We start from the raw sequence: 21,277 nt of genomic DNA, 5'->3' as shown, positions 1-21,277 counted from the left end.
ACTGCTTTGTGTTTGTAAACGGTGAAAGAAAATCAGATCCCAAGAATCCTAAACCCAGGCTGCAGTGTGGTGGAACTATCAACAGTGAGCAGAAAACTCCCTTCTGGGCCAGTGCTTACTGAAGGGGCAGATTTAGTGGCCAGAAAAAATACTAAACCATAAGATTGTTTTTACCACAGTGACTGCACTTCTAAATAAACATTAGTGGTTGTAATAGCTGTTTAATTGAGTTTATCTGAAAGAGCAGCTCAGTGAGCCACTACTTCACATCTCCCTAACCGAGGCGCTTATTCTGATAGGTGCCACGTCCTTGTTTCTTCTCAAGTCAGCATCTCACGTGCTAATGCCCACTACATTCATGAAATCCCACTTTTCTTCAGTAAGTGTTGTCAAGGAAACCTTCCTCGGGGCCTTGTGATCCACAGCTCCTTTGCCAGCATCCCTTGCTGACCCACAGAGGTCAAGAGACTAATTGCTCAGGAGGTCTCTGTTTGTCATTGTCTCTCAGACATCTTTGGTCGCTGTGGCCAAGGGATACAATAAGCCCCATTCTCTGCTCGGTTTGGTCCCTTTCCTCCCCAGGAGCTGCTTAGACTGCTTCTATTCACACAGACATTACAGAGGCCTCCATCAGCAGACCTTATATTTTTAAATCATTTGTGTTTCCAAAGCAAACTGGTCACTGTGGGATATGCAATGCCTGCCAAAGCCCCCTTGAAGGAGCTGGAGAAGTCCCCACGGCTGGCATGAGCCCCACACCACCTCACTGCCCCGCAGCAGGGGCTGGCAGCTCCAGGGGTGTTATTCTCCAGCAAACACAGCTTTTGGACTGCACCATGCACAGCTGAGGATGAGGACTTCTCCCACCCTGGTACCATCCTGCACAGAGTCTGGGCAGAATTAACCCCTCAGTGGGGTTCAGCACAACTTCCCTGCTGAAGCCCAGAGCATCCTGCTGTTAAACAGACAAGCACGGGGTCCTCACCTCTTCCTTCCCCAGGCCTGGCACCTTTGTGCCCTCCCAGCACCACATTGTGTGTTGGCAGTGATGCCCTCAGGAGTGCCGCCGCTTTGACCTTGATCCCTATGCCTTCTCCTGCCACCGCCTTTCAGAAATATCCTAGCTGCAAAGATATGTCATTATTCAGTCCCACATGCCTGAATGCTGCTTAGCATTCCAGGAAAGACACAACATAAGGGATGAGACTGGCACTGAAACCTGTTTGTGTCTGGAGAGGAGGCTCCAGCTTCAGAAGGACAGAAGCATCCTAGCACATCACGTATAGTCACCAGCCTTGCTCAGCTGAAGGCACAGGCTGTGCACAAGCATTCACACACACAAAACTCTTTAACCTTTTTCTCCAGGTGTTGGGTTGGGCCACATAGTTGGCAAACAGCAGGAGAAAGAAGGCACTGGGGCATCGGGCAGAACTGGCAGTCCTTTCTCCAGCAAGACTCTGTAGTCCGTGGTCCCTACTGAATGGCACATCCCCAGCTGCAACAGAAGTGTGACAGCCCTCTCCTGCTCCACACCCCTCCATCTGGGGTGGTCAGCAGTACAGTTGGTTGTCTGGCTCTTGCACACTATGCTGCAGAGGAGAGGAGAGCTTGCCCAGCGCTCACTTTCTGCATGGTGCTCAGAATGCAGCTCCTGGGGAAAAGGCTGCTTCCTAGGGGAATGTTTCAGTAAAATTATTGCCCTGTATTGCCTAGATTTCTCCCAAATCAGGGTTAGTGACGTGGCTGGTGATGCTTGTCACCTTACACCCCACACAACCTCTGGCCAGTTTGGTTTTCTCAGGCCACATCTTGCCTCAGGGCTCAGGCAGATCTCTGCAGGGGATGCAGAGGTGTCTGTGCAGCAGCATCAGATACCAGAGCAGCTCTGTTCCCTTCACTCCTGCTTTGTGTCTCCTGATAGCATCTAAGTACTGTGCTGCTGTGATTGCTGATTGCAGAGATTAGCAATCAGGCTAAATTAATAAGCAGGTGCCTTTGTGATCCAGGCAAAAAAAAGCACTCTGACAAGAATGACAAACTTGTTTTATTTGTAACCTGCATCAACACTCAAAGCTAAATTTCCCAAACATAATTAAATTAATCTGTTGTGCCACAATACTACTACACACACCACACCACACCCCCCCCAACTTTTTCTCCTCAGTTTCCTAACTGAGCTTTGGCTACCCAGCTTTGGAGGAGAGAAGGGGGCACTGGAAGGAAGGGGATGTGACTGTATTTGCAACACACACAAAACTGAGTGTCTTCAATAAGTGGTGCAGTAAAGTGCTCTGTATGGCACAGCCCTGTCCCAGGCTCCACGCTTCACAGAATCACAGTATCACCAGGTTGGAAAAGATCTTTGAGATCATCGAGTCCAACCATACCTGTCCTATGATAAACCACATCCCTGAGCAGTTTGTCTAACTGTCTTTTAAATACATACAGGGATGGTGACTCAACCCCCTCCCTGCTTGCAGCAGTCCTGGTTTTCCCTTGCTTGTCAGAGGACTTGCCATCCTACCCTAGCCCAACTTGTGCTGAGGCACCTGGGCAAACATCCTTGCTGCTCACCACAGACAGCATCCTGGCATGGCAGACAGCTTTAGCACTGGGCTGGGGGAAGAGCTTCTCCCACCAGTAGAACAAATTTCCCTGTTGAGTGAAGTATATTAAAGATGTGCCATTAACTCACCAGCCATTTCCCTTGGGAGATCTGCTACCATTTATGAAGCCATCTGAACACTATAAAGGCTGTGAGGCAGAGCGGTGTTGGAGATCAGCAGGAATTTAATTTTCTAATGGAGAGATTTATTTCCTACCAACAGGGCATCACACTCTGTGATCCCTGCCTCTGCTCAGCCAGGAGGGCTATCCCAAGTTTGGTCTCATTCACATGACAGGGATGCAGCAAAATGCAGGAAAACAGTGAAAATACTTAAAAATTAGTGAAGAGATTGTTTGGTATGGGGAATATACCCTGTATTCTCTGGACCTGCTATCTTAAGCGCTGTCTGCTTAGCTAAATGAGGGAGATAGGACTTGCACAGCAGGGACAAGGCTGTACTGAAGGACTCTTAGGACCATATCTGCCCAGCCTGTCATCTAATGATGCAGCTCTGGAGTCTCCTCGATGTGGGAGCAGCTGTTTGGGAACAGCTCAGAGATCCCTGTAAGCTCTCAAGGGCACTAGAAAGACTTAAAACCGTTGAGAGGCTGGACCAAAAGTCCCAGGCTATATAAAGCCCACAAGATACCAGCTGGACTCACACAGTTTAGACAAAATATGGCTATCTTTGCTGTTTTATAGCCACTTACTGCAAACTGCAATTTTATTTTGCCACTGGTTACCCCAAAGTTGAATCATGACCTTAAATATACCACTGGCAGCTTCCCAAAGGAGGAAGAAACTCTTGCTTCAGGCTCAGAAAGCCAAGCTCAGTTTTTCCTCTGCCCTGTCCACACACAGCCCAAGAAAGACTCACTGTGTCCAAGGGATGCTGAGAACATCCCCTGCCTTTAGCTTAACGAACAAAAGTGTCCCCAGCATGTCTAATTCATGGCTGGCATCTGCAGCACTTTCTCCTCACTAAGGGTTGGCTGTAGCCTGAGTTATGGGAATGCATCTCTGAAGGTAACACACCTGCAGAAAGCCACCCAAGGCTTTTTTTCTCAACCAGGGGAATGGGAGGATCAGAGCTTCTTGGCATCTTTGTAGCACGGCCAAGCAAAGCCCCGCTTCCTGCACAGCTCCGTGTCAGAGCACTCCTGGACTCAGCAGGATGCTCCCCAGCATGTGCAGTCTCTTCATCACTGATCTTTGGTGGAACCCCCCTGGGATAAAGCTCCCCCCCCTCTCTCCTTCGCTTGAGGGTCTCTCTCCCTCTGCTCTGCACCCTCCCCTCGCCCTGTCCCGCTCAGCGCCTGCTCTCCCCCATCTCCTGGCTGCCCATTGCGCTGGGAGCTCGAGCAGCTGATCCCCTTAATTAGGTCACCAATAGATCACGCGTAAAACCAGCCAGATCCTCTGAAGGACAAAACTGCCAGCTCTGCAACCAGGGTAGCAGCTCAAGAGGGAGAGAGAGGGAGGATGCCAAAGCTGAAAGAACTCTTCAGAACTTTGTCTGCAGGTTCCCTGCCTGAGTTTCTGCTCAGCAGCTGGGTCCCTGCTCCCTGACACTGTGCCTAAGTGGTAGTGTTGCTTTAATTTCCTCTCGCCCCCGCTGCAATGCCAGATTGCTTGGGTATTCGTAAACAGAAGGAGTTTAATGAAAATTATAATTAGAGCCCTGCGGTGCTCTTGCAGGTCGACTTTAGGCTGGGCTGCCTATTTACATTACAAATCAGGCTGGTGTCACCGCGGCGGCTACAGCAAGAGGCGAGAATTCATTACATGGGAAGCGCGGGGCGGGTGAGAAATAGGGGAGAAAGCAAATGATATTGTTATTGTTGATAATCGAGGGAATGGGGACCTGACACGGTCTTGCTGCAACTTGGCTCCTAGAAGGGAAGCCCATTCGGAACCTTCCTGCAGCAAGAGGGGAGCGAGCACAGCCACCCAGGAATTCCCAGGGGTGGTTCTCTCCCCCGCCGGGACACAGCAAAGTGCTCTTCGCACTTCTGTTTCCTCATACCGAGCTGAGATGTTGTGGGGGGTCAGGGAGAGACAACGTGGAGCCGAAGGGATGCATTTCCCATGATTTTTACAGCCCTCCCTTTCCATCTGCCAGCAGCTACATCAGATGCCTTTTGCCCCACTCTGGTGCCATGAGCAGCAGCTCCTTGAGAAAGACAGAAGCCCTCTTTCAAGCGAAGGCTGGAGCATCTGCTGAGCCGAGGAGCAGCGTACATCCAGCTGCAGTCATGTGCTGAAGGGCTCTGTGAAATCTGGGTCTGATGGAGCAGGAGAGAAGATCCCATGGGAACAACATGGAGATGCCTGGGCATGGATGCAATGACACCCAGCCTGGCTCCCACACATAGCAGCACAAAATGGTGTTATCCCACATATGGATCAGTCTCCTGGGTTTGTTTCTGCTTCTGCTCCTTCCACCAAAACCCTTCAGCACAGTCATTAACTCCTTGTCTTCCAAAATAGTGGAATTAGAAATAACACCTTCATTTTACTCAGAGGATAGCTGGAGACTTGGGTTGTATTTGTAAAAAGCTTCTTTAATATTTCATAGTAATCCTCCTGCATCAGCAGAAACCACACCATCATTGCAAGAGTGTTTTTATCAGACACCCACCCACCATAGTGGTAAAAAGAGATGTCATTTCAGGTTGGGAACCTCCCCACAACTGCAACACCAGCCCAAACCCCTCACCTTTCTCATCACTGTCACATCCTTAGAATAGAGAGGTAAACTCACCCCCACTCCTGTGCCTGCATCTCCCCCAAACTCAGCCCAATTGATGCTCCAACCAAATCCCAGCCATGCCCAGTGCAGGATGCCCAGTCAATCCACCTGCCCGAGTCCCCACTGCTGCTCATCTCAGCTATCAACCTCACCTCGCCCTCAGCAGCCAGGGGATGCAACTTTAGTCTAATAAACAGCTGGGAAGTCAGGACAGGGCAGATGAGCTAATACTGCAGATATGATTGGCTGTAGATATCAAAACTGACACAGAGGACTTTCCCCTTTCCCCTGTGCACCTCAGAGCAGCACACAGAAAGTTTACAGGCAGCTTGGAAGCTGAAGATATTTTAGGAGTTTGGCTGCAAATGGGCCAAATGACTTTCGTGCACGCTGCCATCAGCATAAAATGACCCCTATGGTGACAGCTGAGTTTTAATCACCACTAGTAACATTCTCTTGTTGGTGCTTTGCCAAAAAAAAAACCCCACAACCCCACAAACTAAAGTAGAAATGTCCTTGGTTTGGTTAAAAAAAAGACAAAAGAAAAGTATTCCTGGACAAACTATAGCTGGAAAAACATGTAGCCATTCCTTTTCAGCTGAGAAATAACTCTCAGGGAAGAAACACTGCCCACCTCTCCTGTAATGAACGCACTAGCAAACTTGCAGGCCTGTCATCAAAGCACTAAATGGGAAAGAAGGGGGAAGGAAAGAGTCTTTTGGACATGAAAAACACTTAGCGGTCCAGCTTCTGGTTCCAGTAAAATGCTTTTGACAAGAAGGGTTTGAAATTGGAACAAACAGAAAAATGACTATTTTGTTACAAATCGGGACTGTCAGAGGCCTCTGGGGTATGGGAGGAATTTTCCAATAACCACAATCCCCACAAACAGCTTCCCTCCTACGCAGTGGCTAGAAAATGAATCAATCACTATTGACTTTTCCTCTTCTGATTGCTTCAGTGGAAGAAAATCAGTCATACCTAAATAATTGATTAATTACCCCAGTGATTACAGGTAACGAATCTAGCTTCCCTTGCCACCCTCAAGACATATGAACTATGGATATTTCAGTTTTCCAGCCACTTTAGGAGGCAAAGCCAATTTTGTTGTCACCCAAGGTGACTTCTGAGCTGTCACCCACATCTCAGGAGATGCTGGTACCCTTGGCATGGCCCCAGCAGTGTGGTCCCCGCTGCCCTTGGAGAGAAGGAAGGCTGATGGACTCTTGGGCTCCCTCCTTGGTTGTAACCTCTCCATGAGCACTACACACTGGGAAATGGAGATCCAGCTCTTTTTCTTAGGTCAATAAAACCATGTAAATGAAGAAGTGTGAATTGCTCAGATTAAGTAAGTAAAAATCTAAGGTTTGAGATGGAGAAACGTTTAGAGGCCCATCTGAGGCAGAGACTCAGCAGCTCAGCCTTGGCTTTCATGGGTTGATGAAGCAGCTTGGGAAACACAGTTTGCTCTGGGTACCAGTGCATCTCTGCTCCAGACTAGATTGAATGCTGGAAGTAAATGCTTCGGGGTGGAGACAGGAACTCAGCAAAACAAAAGATTCTCATCAGGGATTTATTAGCAATACAATATCATGCTAAAAAAACCCCGGTTCTCCCACTTGCATTAATGGCCTTGACCTATCACTTTTTTGTGTGGCATCCCCTTTGTTTTTGCTCTTCAGTCCAAGTAGATGATGAAATGAGACCCGTGAGGTTCACTTGGATGGAGGCAAGCTGCTGGCTCTCCAGCAGTGTAAATAAGGATTCAGGGCCTTTTAAAAAGCATTACTTTTAAAGGAAAGCCCTTTTGAGTGAAGGCTAGAATGGAGTTATTTTCCACATGACCAAACGTCAAAAGGAAAGCAGCAGCCCAGTCCCTGCTCGTATCGCCCGCGCTGAGTCACCCACTGGATAGATTTGTCATAAGGTGAAATAAGAGCAAGTCCTGAATTTATTATCATTTTCTACTTGTCCTCCTTAATGCAGTTCCTGCCAGGATGAGTTTGCTGTGGGAAAGTGGAATGAAACCAGGCCTTTCAGTTTGCTGCTAAATGGGCCTTGGGGGTGGGGAGGGGGGAGGAGGAGGGTGTGCAGAAGGGAGGGAAAAATCTTCCTCATTAGAAAGGGAATGTGCAATGTGGAGTGTTCATCGGATGCTGCCCAGCCTCCCAATTAGGATGGCTGAGACAAACAGTGGCGTTATTATATGTAACTGTTTATCCAGTGTCACTCGCTCATTGTTGGGTTTATGGGCATAATTTATCTCTTCTGTTGTGCTACCCAATTTGTTTGCATTTTCAGTCCAGTCGAGTGCCTCTGTTTTATTGTATACATCATCTTCTGGCCTCCCACCAACCGACTCCCCAATTAAGTTTCCAAGTGTCACACAATGCCCAGGCTCCTCCCGCGCTTCATTTATGACGTTTGGGTCCCCTTCGGTTCTGCACTGGCCCTGCCCCTCCCCTGCTGACTTGCAGCTCCTCAATGGCTCATGATTTATTCAACAGCAAAGCTGAATTTCTCTTTTTCCTCTCTTCTCCCCCTCCCCTTTCCCCTTTTAAAACAGAGGTTGGTCCATAGATGCCACTATGGCAGCTCTGGGGAACAAAGTTCATTTGCAGAAACGCAAAAAAAAAAAAGCAAAGCCAGGGACTGAACGCCAAACTGTGGGGCAGCAGCTCAGACATGGGGCACTTATGAACTTTTGGGTCCCATCCGGCCCCAAAAGGGGACAAAGACTTGCCCTCTATTAGCATGTGTAACCAAAGCTTCACGCACCATGGCCCTGCCTCCCTGCTGCTGTTGTCACTCCCCTTGGAGGTGCCAGACGATTCCCTGTCCGTGGAACGATGGCATCTCTAGCTTGTCCCTCCTCCAAAATTTCCAACAAGGTTTTTTCGAAGTCTTTTGATCTTCTCAGTCTGCCTGCAAGGATTAGCTAGAATAGAAAAGCGCTAATCCACATTATGGAAATTCAAATCCTTGCTGCTACATTAAGTAATTTCAAGGAAGTTTAATCTGGCAAAGCTCTGAGGCTCCAGAAGAGTGATGACAGTACCTTTGCATCGCCTCTTCCATTAGTGTGGCACCACTGCAGCAGTAAGACAATGAATTTCCCTCCTTCTCATAGCAGGCTCCACACCATCACTGTTTCTGATGGGGTCCAGCACAATCCCTATGGGTTACAGCTAAACAAGGGGTGTTCTGCTGTATTCCCATTTGGTCTGCCAGAACTGGGTTTCCAGGATTTCTGCTAGAAAATCTGGACAATGTCGCACCACCAAACACTAGAGCTCAATCTAGAGTGCCCTTTGTTTGCAGGTTTGTGTCCAAAACTGGGAGTGAAGAACTTTACATAGCCATGGGAGCCACAATAAGGAAAAAGCTTGGCAGCCATGCAACCTGGGTTACGCCTCATGCAAGGAAAGCATCCTTTGGCTAAGTGATCTGCAAAGGAGTTTACTGCCCCTCCACCTCCTGTCACGATGAGCTGCCTCAGAAATTCATCGTACTTTAAGTGATTCACTCAAGTATCCATTCAGTCCCAGTTCATAGATTGCAGAGCCTTTATTACACAGACATATATTTAGCACTGGAAGAGTTCTCAGCAGTTGTAACAGCCCTGTCATCCAAGGAATAAAACAAAGAGCCATTATTCATCAGAAGGGAGACACAGTCTTTATTGTCTGAAGCCATGGCAGAGTTTTTATATCACCCTATCTGTTCTTTCAGGCTGTCACACAACTCAGCTTTAAGCTGTTTCAGTGGCAGCCCTGGAAGCCCAAACACTCCTGTGGCTTCTCATAGCTAATGATGTTTTAAACTGGCAACAGGACTGATCCTGAGCACACTGCATATGGACAGGGACTTACAAGCAGGAAAGTTAACCTTTCCAAAAAAGCTAGAGGTAGAGATTAGCCTCTGGCTAGGTCAGGGATAAGCACTGTGCAGGGTTACATAGAGATAGGAGGAAGCACGGCTACAAGGAGCGATGAATGAAGGTATATTTTGGGCACTCATTATACCCAGAAGATGGGGGTTTGGGCTCTGGTCTCTGTGTGGGGTGCAGGACCCAAGAACCCCCGAGGTGTGTGTGCCAGCTGTGCCGACCTCACACTGCTGTGGGTGCTGCTGCCCTCCTGGCGATGTCACAGTTTGCTTGGTGGGTGCATGTCCAGCATGGAGCCAGAGGAACCAGCCTGGTTCTCTGGATCTGGACACCGGGGGGTTAGCACCCTGAGGTGTACTCGGCATGATCCACCCTCTGACATGCCTAGCAACTGCCTGACTTGCTCCACATCTCTGGGAGAAGCAGGTGAGGTTTGGGGCCAGAAGACCTCTTCTAATATCTCCATCCATGGGACAAATGAGCCCATTAAATGCAAACAAAGCAGCATCATTCCTCGAACCAACTACCACAACAGTCTCCTCAAGCTTCTAAGAGCATGTGAGAATCTGCACAAAGCAGGATAAAGAGCTCACAGGACAGATACCCCTGAGAAAGGCAGTTGTGCAGGGTCTCTGCCAGCTGTTTGCGCCGCCAGGCAGGACCCATCCTTCCCTTCAACATCTCCTCCCAGAATAATGAGATGAGAAACTTGAAGACCCAGAATCCTAAAAACTGGCAGACATTTGAAAGAGAATTGCCCTTTCCCTGCTTTGTAATTTGCTTTAAAGCTGGCAATCACATCTCTGAACCCCCGTGCTCCCTTTTCTCCGCATGCTGGGAAAGCAAAGGGCACACAACAGACTGCAAACTCCCATCACACTTCTCCCAACACCCGTTCTCCTCCCCGCCGAACAGCCAGCAATCTCCCCAGGCTAATTAGCGAAACTGTATTCTGCACATATTTAGCATTTCTGAGTAATTAGGATAATCAGATTTCTCCCCTTAATTCTGTACATATAGGATATAAGCAGGTGTATTGCCTTTCCCACAATGATCTCACAAACAGCGCGTTGTCTGGCGGAGCCGCCTGTCAGAGCCCGTTCTCATCCCACACACAGAAATCTGCTGCTAAGGGATTACCAGTAGCCATGGGAAATTAGGAACTGGGTTTGATTTGGGTAATGGCCACTAGTTCAGACATTGGTGCAAGCTACCTGAATGCACAGTCTGCCAATCTGGCCAGAGATTTGCACGTTCTCGTCACTGTCCCCCAGGGAAGAGCTGCAGGAGAAGCTCTTCTGTGCTGCAGGTGAACAGGAGGTGTTTGGCCCAGAACCTCAAAGGTGTTTTGGGTTCTGGGAAAGTGCAATAGTCCACCCAAGTCTGAAGACTCAGGTCTTGGTCATCCTGCACAAGCCTATGGACCTAGACCATGTCTCTGTGGACCTTTTAGCTGACAAACACATACTTGTGGCCTCTACTGCTTTCAAGGCCTTAAATGAAAGCCAAAGCCAGTCAGGCCAGGCCAGCTCTTTCTTGGCCTGCTGAGGTGAATCTTTGGTTCAGGAGGGTTTTTTCGTCCAGTCAGCTTCACTCACTAATTCCTTCCCAGGGAAACAGAAAAGTGGTTTTAAATGTCCATGAATACAGCCATCCTGGTCCCTGGAGCATTTGGATGTGGTGCTTGCACCAAAGTGGGACTGTTTTCCTCTTAATGGAGGATCAAGGGTCCAGCATCTCGGAAAGGAGGAAAGGATGCTCACAAACCCCACAGCATGGAGATAGGCACTCCTGGGTGTCCAGACCACTGCAGCAATATTAAGCAAAGACCTTGACACATACCCTCCATGAAAAGACCATCTACCTGCTGAGCTTCATGTAGAGGAAAAGTTTCCTTGTGGACTTTAGGGTTCAGCCCAATATGCTCCCAACACATGCAGGGCAATGCTCTTATGGAAGTACTATTGAATAATGTTAAAGCCTCCTAAATGTGAACAAATCCAAGTAAGGCCAGGGTTTATTCCTCCTGCTCTCCAGGTAGGTTAACTATCCCAGTACTGAGACTGAGCTCTGCTCACTACAGAGGCAATTTTCAGGTGGAGCTGAAGATAGACAGTGACAAACTGTGACAAACCGCTAATTGTGGTGAGGCTGTGTGTGGGTGATGGATGAACACACCACCCAGAGCACTCCATGCAAGGTTACACTCAATATTTTATAAGTTCCGTGTGGGTAATAAAATGCTCCATCCCCTTCATTAGTGTCCTCTATCTCACCTTCCCTGTTCAGCTGAAACAGTGCTTACTGATGAACCATCTCCAGAGAACAGCATTTGGAAAATATTAATTCAGCATCAGATGCTTTAATAGGTCCAAGGCTGTTGTCAGGGTCACCACAGACACAGGACAGGTCCCTATTCACCAGAGAGGGGTCACAGGAGGCATCTTCACAGGCTCTGCATGTTGGCTGTAACTATTCATCTGAGTACCAGGGTTCGTTTTATATTAAGGGTACTTGGCTCTCAAGGGGCAGTACGACCCAACTACCCTCAGCAACGTTCTTGGTCTTTCACAGCTTTAGCAGGTGACCAGCTGCCCAAGTGCTCACTAGTGAAGGAGTTGGTCAGTCCCTCTGACCCACCTCCCTGAGAAGAGCGATGTCCCAGCTCACTGGGAAATGGCACAATAGCAGGGAAAGAGGCTTGGAGAGCTGTGCTGAGAAAACAGATCCTGTCCAGGAGCAATAGCCTCCTAGACCTGGGAGATGGAGCACATGGGCAGCTCTGTGGGATGTGGGATGGGACAAACTAGGATGAGGAGCCCTGTCTCACCCCTCTCCAGAGATCCCATCAGGGGGATCCTCAGCTGTGTTCTTGTCTCCTCTGAGGGCAGTGCAGTGGGGAGCAAGTCTGCTTGGTGTGGGGCTGTCCCAAAGTGCAGACCAAGGCACGAATGCTGGATTTGGATCCCCCCCTGCACTCAGCCCCATTGGCTGTGCCTGCTGCCATAACAGGGTGGCAACTTGTGCCCCCACACTTCTGAAAGCCAGCAGCTGGGGGGACATCTGTGTGCTTGCTCCACTGATGCAGAGAAAATACAATGATGGCCCTGGGTTTCTAGATTTCTGAGCGTTGGATGAGAAAAAATGGAGAGAAAAATAAAAATGAGGGTATAAAGCAGACAATTTGCTCGCTTGAGAGAGCCTGGAGAGCAGGTGGGAAGCTGCCTGCAGGGCTGGACAGTTGCTTGAAGGTGGCAAAGGAAGCTGGCACAGCGACTCCTGATGTCTGCCTTCTCCAAGCAGGTGATGAAGACAAGCTGTTGCCTCGATTCCCACAGTACATTTTCATTAAGCCATGGCAGATGGCAGCGGAGGTCACCGCTTCCACACCATCAGCCTTGCAGCCGAAAGGCGTCAGGGAATCTGACACCTCAATTACTAAACCCAGATTCACCCAAACAGCATCCGTGGGGTGAAGAAGGGGGATCAGGAAAGCTGCTCTCTTGATTTCCATCAATCCTCACCTCTGAGAGAAAATCTGGGACGTGTGCATCCCCAATAAACAACATCTTTGTGTCTAACATCCTGACACGGGAGCAGCTGTGCTGAGAACAAGCCACAGACATCAGGAAAATGGGAAATTAAGTCTTTGTGGAAATGAGACCAAGAAACATCCATTGGAAGAGGTGTCTGTCACTAATACTCCACAGTGAAGCCACGGGAGGAGCTGTTGATCTTGCCCCAGCAGAGAAGTGCAGCTGGCTCCTCTCTGCTCTGTGAAACCTCAGAACACAGAGCGAAATAAAACTTCTGTGAACTTCACTAAGACTTCCAGGTGTGGGCCCAGGACTCAGCTAACCCAGGGAGGAGCTGGAGCAACCTCATCACGGATTCTTCTGTGCTCAACATAAAACCCACACAAACCTGACACACGGGTGAGAAGCAGCATTTTTTCTGGGAGCCCACCTCAGAGATTTCTGCCCAGATATCTCAATCATTTCAGTTTTTCTCATCCCTAATATTACTACCTAGTTTGCTATTATTACTTTACCACTACCAATTCCCTACCTTTCACTACTATCAAAACTCATTTCTGTAATTCCTACTATTATCCCTGGAAAGAAGAAGAAGAAATAGGATTCTGACCCTTACCAAAACTCAAGAAACAAGGGAAGCTGAAGTAATTTATTCTTATTCTGGAATCCCATGAACTTTACAAGTCCTATTATGGGTACTATTACGAGTGTGAAATTATTATGAAATAATAATCTCAGAAATAAAATAAATATGAAATAAATATCTCAGAATGGTGATCCTGCAAGATGTTTATTCATTGAGTTTCCTACCAAAAAACATTGGCCCATCATGAGTCAACTGCCCTACAGTAAAGCCCAAGCCTGTGCTTTCTCTTTCAGGACTTCTCCTTTTAAACCTCACCAAAAGTTGGGGGAGACACAATGACATCAGAAATATTTGGAAGATGAAAACTTTGAGAGTGCACAGCTCCAAAGGAGAAGACACACCAACCCAACTTCTTTTTAGTGAGACTTGTCAAGTCTTCTGAAAAGTTCAAAATATCTGGGGTTTGGCACAATAACACCACTCTCCTCTCCCCAATCATTTTCAGCAAACATTGCAAAATGCCAGGTTTTATTTCCCCCAGAAATGTCCTTTTCCCCCTCCTTGTGTTCTGGAGATGGGGAATGGGAGAAGAATGCACTGCTTTTGAGACAAAAGTTTCCACTTGGTTGAAAAGCATCTTTCTACCAAACTTAAACACAGACACAAGCTCTACGGTTAGGTGTGTTCATGGTATCTACTGCAGCCCAGGAGGAGTGGGGACAAAGGGAACCCCACAAGCATAAGGACACCAAATCACAAATTATCCTTGGTTTTTTGTTTGGTGTGGTTTTGCTTTTGTTGGGAAGGGGGGGTAATAAGAAAGAACAGTTCAGTTCTACTGACCTCAAACCCAGTGCTTTGTTAATGGGAAAGGGGAATGCTACAGCTGGGGCACTTACATATGCATTTTCTTAAGTGCTTGAAAAGCCATGGGCTATTCCAGGGTTTTCCTGGAGGAAAAACGATCACAATCTGTCCTTTGTTATCCAGTTTGTTCTCCAAGAGTTCCTACTTGAGGGCCCCTGAAGCAGATTCTTGGAAGAGCTCCATTATGCACCCCAGCCAAAACGATCCGAGTTTCCGTATATTATTAGCACACAATGGAGCAACGTCAGCTCCCTTAACCCCACACCAGCCAGGGGGAGAGGTCCCCCATTGGGGGAAAACTGGCTCCTTCTCTTCTTGCTCAAAGAGAGGAAAAAGGGAAAGGTGAAGGAGCAGAGAGTGACCGGGAGGAATCAGAGAGCGGCGAGGCAGACACACAGCCCCGGCTCTCCGAGAGGAATGGGTCGATACCACTCTGCCCTCAGCTTCTTTTTGGCTTGGCCTTTGCCAGATTCCATTCTTGGCCTGAAAGCACAAGATGGGTTTGGTTAGAGGACACAAAGGAACGTGGTTCCTGTGAGTCATTTGCAGTCTCCACCACTGAGATGGGAAACGCGGATGTGGGCTGCAGGGCAAAGCTCAATCTGCAACGGGGCACGTCTGAAGCACATACCCCAAGCTCCCCTTCCCTCCTGATGCTTAGAAGCTTTGGGGCTTAGACCACTGTGGTACAGCAGTACTGACTCCAGCTGCTCAGGAGAAAAAGAAAAAATAAAATCTCCTCGTGCAAAAATTCAACTTTTTTTGTAAGAAAAGCTCCACAACTCCAAAATTAAAAATGTTTGCCAGCACAGCAGACATTTGCCAGCACATTTTTGATTTTTTGCCAAAATATTCTGGCCAAAACTTGGGAGAAAAAAAAAAAAACTCAAAATTGTCTATGGAAAGCAGATACTTCTCATGAAAATATTCATTTAGTCAAATCCCCAGGTTTCTACTGAAAGTCAGCTCCAGTGGAAAATGCTGACGAGCTCTATTATTGGCACAGCTTTAATTTTCCTTTGTCTGGAACAGACATGGAGAAGACAGCATCTGTCAAACGTCGTCTTTAGACTTATGTTATTATTTAGCCTGGAGTATTGTTCAAGGACTTCGGGAGAGGTACAAGCCATCATGGTGCTAGGTGCTGTGCATATCCATGAAAGAGAGTCCTTTCCCTAGAGGGATTATAATTTCACCACAAAACACAGGGGAGATAAACAGCTGGGGAGAGCACAAGGTAATTTCGGAGGGGTCCTGAGCAGCGTGATGAGCAGAGGGACACCGTGCTTCCCCTCACACCTGCTCTTCCCTCGAATGCTTTGTGCCCAGCTGTACCACAGCTGTGGGAGCTCAGACCTCCCTCATCATGCAGCAAACTGCCCCAGGTCCAGAGGCAGCTGCAGAGGAGGGGAGAGATTGGTCCTGCTCTCCCCACCCTACCTAGAGTTCAAAGCATCCCTGGGATGGAGAGGAGAAAGCCAAGAGAGGCATCTCCACAACCCCCAAAGTGCAGATGCTGCTCGGTCCTTACCTTGGGTAGGAAGATGCTCTACCACCCACATGTGCCAACCTGATCAAGCCCACCTATTTTAATTCAGCCTTTTTTTTTGGTTTGCTATTTTTTTGGGGCAGAGATCCCACCCTGCCTGACTTACTATTCAATCCCCCCCTGTCTGCCACCCTCTCCTTCTGCCCACCCCCCCCAAAACATGCTCATCATCGCTCCACATGTGGATCAAACCGACACAACCCCTTTAGCTACAAGAGAGTAAGCAGTTAGAGAAGGATCTGTGCTGGTTTCAAATAGTTTCCAGAACTGGTCACCCTCTTCTGTAAGAGATTAAAAAGGCATTGCTGAGGAGGGAGTGAGGGGGGAAAGAGAGCACAAGGAAATAAATAAATAAAGGTATATAGTTACTTTTGGTTAGTCTCAATGTGCAGCCCCGTCCCAGGGCGCCTTGTTCTGTGCTCATTTGAAGTATTAGTCACTTTTTCCATTAGAAGCTCTTATTCTAGGGGGATTTATAATGTATCTGTAAAATCGTCTCCAGGCTTTGCTTGGCATCTGAGCTCTGAATCCACGGACAGAATGTAAAGAAACTACAGTGGTTTGATTTATTGGGACAGGGCACGGGGAGGGAGGGAATTTTTCCATGCTTGGTGGAAATAAATTCACATAGTGCCTTCAGTGCACAATCACTCACAGCTCCAGAAAACCCACCGTTTGGGTGCAATCTCACACTGGCATAGAAAAAGAAGCAAATCAATGATTATATTTTTATAATATCTCTCAGCCTGAGACCCAGCCTTCGTTTGTGGTTTCTCACCATGTCCTGCTGGGTGCAACACTCCCTGTCATACCACTCGGGTTCAGAAATCCTGCCCTTGACAAGACTTTTTCAACCCTAATTTCCCCAGGGGACGTTTCTTGACCCTCTGCAGAGTCTTTCTTACAGAGTGCTGATTATTTTTTTTCCTGGGGAGGCTATGACTCATTTAAGTTTTGCTCGTGATTCTTAATACACCACTGCCCAGAGCTGGCTGGGAAGGAAGAGCAAGGGCTGTAGGTAACATCGGTACCTGAACAGTGGGCAAAGTGAGAACTGGGAGGTGACAACACCCTTGGGATGCACAAATCCTGGGCTACAAACACCCCACCACCTTGCTGTGGGTGGGGTGCTCCCTGCAGCACCGATCAGTGAAGCAAGAGCCTGATGTGGATGTTTCAAGGAAACAATAACACAAAACTGGAACATAGCAAATTATTTATTCAACCTACAGCTGTCCCTCCCCCCTTGATTAACAAACCTCTGGGGAGTCAGCCCTGATTTTCTTCAGCCAGATGCATTCAGCTCTCCTCCTCGATCTCTGCCACCAGCGCTCAGTCCGTGGGGGGCTGAAGATCTAGTTGGTATTCGCATTGTGTAGCAGCTCCTTGAATTCACTCTGTTGTTCTGCTCTCCAACTGGATCGCAAACTTTTTCTTTGGGAGCACACACCACAATGATGAATGTGTTTGTTTTCTGCTTTTTTTTTTTAGTTTTCTTTCCCAAGGAAACACTTAGGCTGCAGGGTGCAAACCCTTCCCCACACGCTCACCCAGCTGTGTGCACCTAATAACATAATCTCTACAAAGTATTGCAACTCGGGGTCCTAACTTGATTTGTTTTGGGGGGGAGGAGGTTGTTGTTCCATGTTTCAGTTCATCATTTATGAAAAGCCCCAGTGAAACTGTGAGGAACAGACCTGAGAACCCTTAAGGAAGCATCGGGGTGTGCTGCAAAACCCAAGAGGGACATCCCAGCGCTGAAATCCTTGCCCCATCCAAGTCAGAGGCAAAGTGTCCACGGACTGTAGAGGAGCCAGGATTTCACCCCTGGGACTTTGGGAGTGGGAGACACGATGCTTGGCAACACAGAGTGAAGGCAGCAAAGGGTTCAAAGTATTAAATGAAGCAGAGCAGAGACTTGAGAGGAACAAAGGAAGTTCACGTCCTTTTAATTTATTGATGATCTTGGCCTGATCAGTGTTTTGTTTTAACAGAACCCACCCTGAGCAGCAGCAATTCCTGTGGGTCACTTGGCTGTACTGATGTGGAAGTGATGTGACTATCTGCAGACAAAGTTTGCTGGAAATTTCTTTTAAAAATAATGAAAGAGCACCAGGCTGGATCTCACCATCACCCCCAAGCACTTGCTGGGAACCAGCCAGGATCTCCTGACCTCACCCCATCGGAGCACGGCTCCAGGAATTCCCTCACCCATAGTTCACATTTTTCCAGCTCTACCAATTCACCCAGCAAGTGCCATGGGAAATTGCTACGGCCAAAGCATCCAAACTTGCTTAAGAATGAGCCAAACTGATTCTTTTCTTCAAGGAGGAGGGTCTTAAGGAAAATAAAATGCTGGGGGTTCTTTGTCCCTGTATCTTGGATACAAGAAAACTCCCACGCTTGTCAGAAATAAGAACAGCACCAGCAGCTCATGGCTTTTTCTCTCTTTCTTATTCTTTTTTTTCTTTCTTTCCCTGGTGTGTGTGTGTGCTTTAAAGCAGGATGACACGCTGATGGGTTTAAGAGACAGTGAGTGTCGAGGTGCCAATTTCTAACGTAATAGAGGGTACAGCTTCTTTCCTCAATGATCACGGGTGAGAAATCAAAAGAAATAATCCAGGAGACTAAATACACTGCCCAGCCATTCAACTTGCTCATAAATATGCCTAGCAAGACGCTTTGTGCAAGAAAACCCCACCACTTCTAGTCTGTATTTCAACGAGGAGACAAACCTTCCAGCCGCATCTCCCGACTGCGCCAGTCGGTGCTGACAGGGTTGCATTCCCACCCTCGTCCCCTTCGATTTTAGCCTGATGGTTTACATCTAAAAGCTAGCGGGTCTCCCACCTTGAGCAGAGTGCCCTGCTCACCCGTCCCTCCGCAGAAATCACACCACAAACATCTCCAAAACAAAGAGTTTTAACCAGACTCAGCCCTTGGCACCAGCTTGCTATTCAAGAGAACTTAGCAGGAAACCTGCCCTTTCCTGCACGCTGCTAATGCTCCAAAATAACGCCGATTTGGAAAAAGTACATGGAATTAAAATACCTAGATGCTGTCATTTCCTTTTTAAGGCTCGAGGAGCCCTGGAGCCCATTAGCTATTGACAAGAAGGGGACCCTCCAGGTCCAGCCTGGATGGATGCACAGACACTCGGGGAACAACCAGACCTTTGTTTATCACGTACACGGATGTCAAGAGGACGAGGAGCCCGTGCCACCGGGGGCGACACTTTCCGCACCCCGGGAAGTTTATTCCTAAATAGATATATTTGCAAGCACGCTATCCCGAGGGGGTCTGAAATGATGCCTCCCAAGTCCGCACAAAGCCCTGCCGTGCAGGCGAGCGGGTGGGGGGGATAACAGCGAGCAGGGGGTGGTGGTGGGGGGATACCGGCGAGCGGGGTGGGGGGGTACCGGCGAGCCCTCTCTGGCAGCCGGACCTCAAAGAGCCGGGAGGTACCGCTGGGTTCCGCGCATCTGAACTTTGGTTTGCAGCATCGCCACCGAGCCCGCCGGGACTCCTATGACGGAGTGATTCTTTTAGTTGTATTTTATAAGCCAGAACTTATGATTTGAGAACTTTTTTTTCCTTTTTCTTTCTTTTCTTTTAACGTTTCTCCGAGTTTTAAGCATCACTAATTTCCCCCGCGGAGCAAAGCGTCTCCGGAGCGCAGCCTGACATCCCTCCACCTTCCTCCTGTGCGACGAAGTTGAGGAGGGAGCGGAGCTTTTACCGACCCGGGAGCAGCGGGCACCGAGCCGCTGGAGGAAGGAGGAGGAGGAGGAGGGGGGCTTTTGTTCCCATCCCAGTCCCGGGGAGCCGAACCCCCCGTTCTCCCCCGTTTCCCCCCCCCCCCCCCCCCGAGCGCTTCCACTTACCAGCTGCAAAGTGCAGAGGAAAATCAGGGTGCAGCGCCCGGTGCAGCATCCCATGGTCCCCGAGCAGCGGGGCAGGGGCAGCCCGGCTCGCAGCAGCCCCGCCGCCGACCTGGGGTTCTCCGCGCCCCGGCCCGCAGCTGCCGCTCGCCGCCGCCGCCGGGAGCGAAGCGGGAGGGGAGGGAAAGAGGGAAGGAGGAGGGAGGTCGCGGCGGCTGCCGGAGCCCCTCCGGGAGCCGGGGAGGAGGCAGTGGGGCCACAGCTTAAAAGGGCAATGCCCTGCTGGCGGCTGCCGTCCCAGTGCTGGCGGGGCGGGGGCTCGCTGCTGCTGCTGCCGGGTCCCCCGCCTCTCCCGAAGCCCTGGCAGGCGCCGTGTGATGCTCCCGGCCCCTCTTCCCCCCGCCAGAGCCCTCCCCCGGGAGGCTGAGCCAGGCAGCGCAGCCGGGGGCAGCTCTGTTTCTCTGCCCCTGATTTTTTATCCCCGACGGGACGAGTTTCCCCGGGCGGTGCCGGCTCTGCACGGGCAGTTGTGTACAGAGGGGACAGAATCCGTTTGACATCCTAGGCGAGGGGAGTCAGGAGGTCTTCTCCCCCTTCCACACATGCCCATCACCTTCCTCCCTTCCCTCACAGATGCTGGCGCGCTCAGTGTAAAAGTCACGAAGCCCAGAATTAACCTAGAATACAATGGTTCTTCCCATAAAATTTGTCGGCAAGAGGGCACGTGGAAGACAAACTAAGACGAGGAATTATTTAAAATGCACGTTTGTGGGCATTTCAAAGTATATACCCAGGTTTTTCAATTAATCACAGCTGACTACTAGCAGAGGAATGAAGGGGAGTATCTCTCTTCTTCCAAGAAGAGCTTCTAACCAAGCAGCAACTAGAATCTCCTGGCCATGCCCTACCTGCTGCAGAAAAGCAAGTGATTCTACTTCAATAGTAAATAATCGAGGAAATGCACAAGCACACAACTACCTCCTCTACACACCCATGTCCTTCACATTGCCTCCAGCCCAGAAGGAGAAGCAGGGTCCAGAAGACACGGGCTGATGCCAGCCCTCCCTGCCATATGCGTTTGTGGTCAGCCCGAGGAGCAGGACACACACCACACGCTGTGATTGGGACAGACTTGTTGCTAAGCTCAACACAACAAGATAAGAAGCTTTGAGACAGACTCGTCTGATGACGACGTCTCTTCACCGGCTGCGTGACAGGTTGCCCTGTTGCTCTCAGGCTGTTCCTTCTTCCTCTGAAGCAGGTCAAGGTTTTGCCTCCAAAGCAGGGTGTGACTTCACACCCTGTGCAACCACTTCTGCTTTCCTTTTAAACAAGCATCCCACGCTGCTTATTACCGCGGTGTGAGGAGACAGCAGCTGAAATGACTGAGGCTTTAGCATTCTACATTGCCTGAGTACGCCCCAAGGAAGCAGGATTAGCCCTGAAGTGCTATGAATGTTAAAAACCTTTTATTAACAACATTATTGTTATTCAAATCAGCCACGGGGAACAACAGAACAAACAAACAAGCGAACTCTGAATACCTAAGATTAGGAGACAGATTCTAAATTGATCACAAATTCTACTGGTTTGAAATGGTAAAGTACAT

The 21,277-nt window shown here is 49.0% G+C and overlaps 1 protein-coding gene across 1 annotated transcript in view; it reads right to left on the bottom strand.

The window, feature by feature from the left end:
• Window positions 1-19,818, bottom strand: part of NKAIN4 (sodium/potassium transporting ATPase interacting 4) — a gene marked incomplete at its 3' end in the record, with an annotated part of 46,434 nt that extends 26,616 nt beyond the window's left edge. Inside the window, exon 1 of the mRNA XM_084271663.1 lies at window positions 19,672-19,818. Within this exon, the coding sequence (XP_084127789.1) occupies window positions 19,672-19,725 (54 nt within the window). The 5' untranslated portion in view covers window positions 19,726-19,818. The remainder of the gene's footprint in view (window positions 1-19,671) is intronic.
• Between the last annotated feature and the right edge of the window lie 1,459 nt (window positions 19,819-21,277).

This window comes from Gallinula chloropus (genome assembly GCF_964237585.1).
Source record: "Gallinula chloropus genome assembly, chromosome: 16".
Lineage (NCBI taxonomy): Eukaryota > Metazoa > Chordata > Aves > Gruiformes > Rallidae > Gallinula > Gallinula chloropus.
This window is presented reverse-complemented; position numbering and strand designations above follow the sequence as displayed.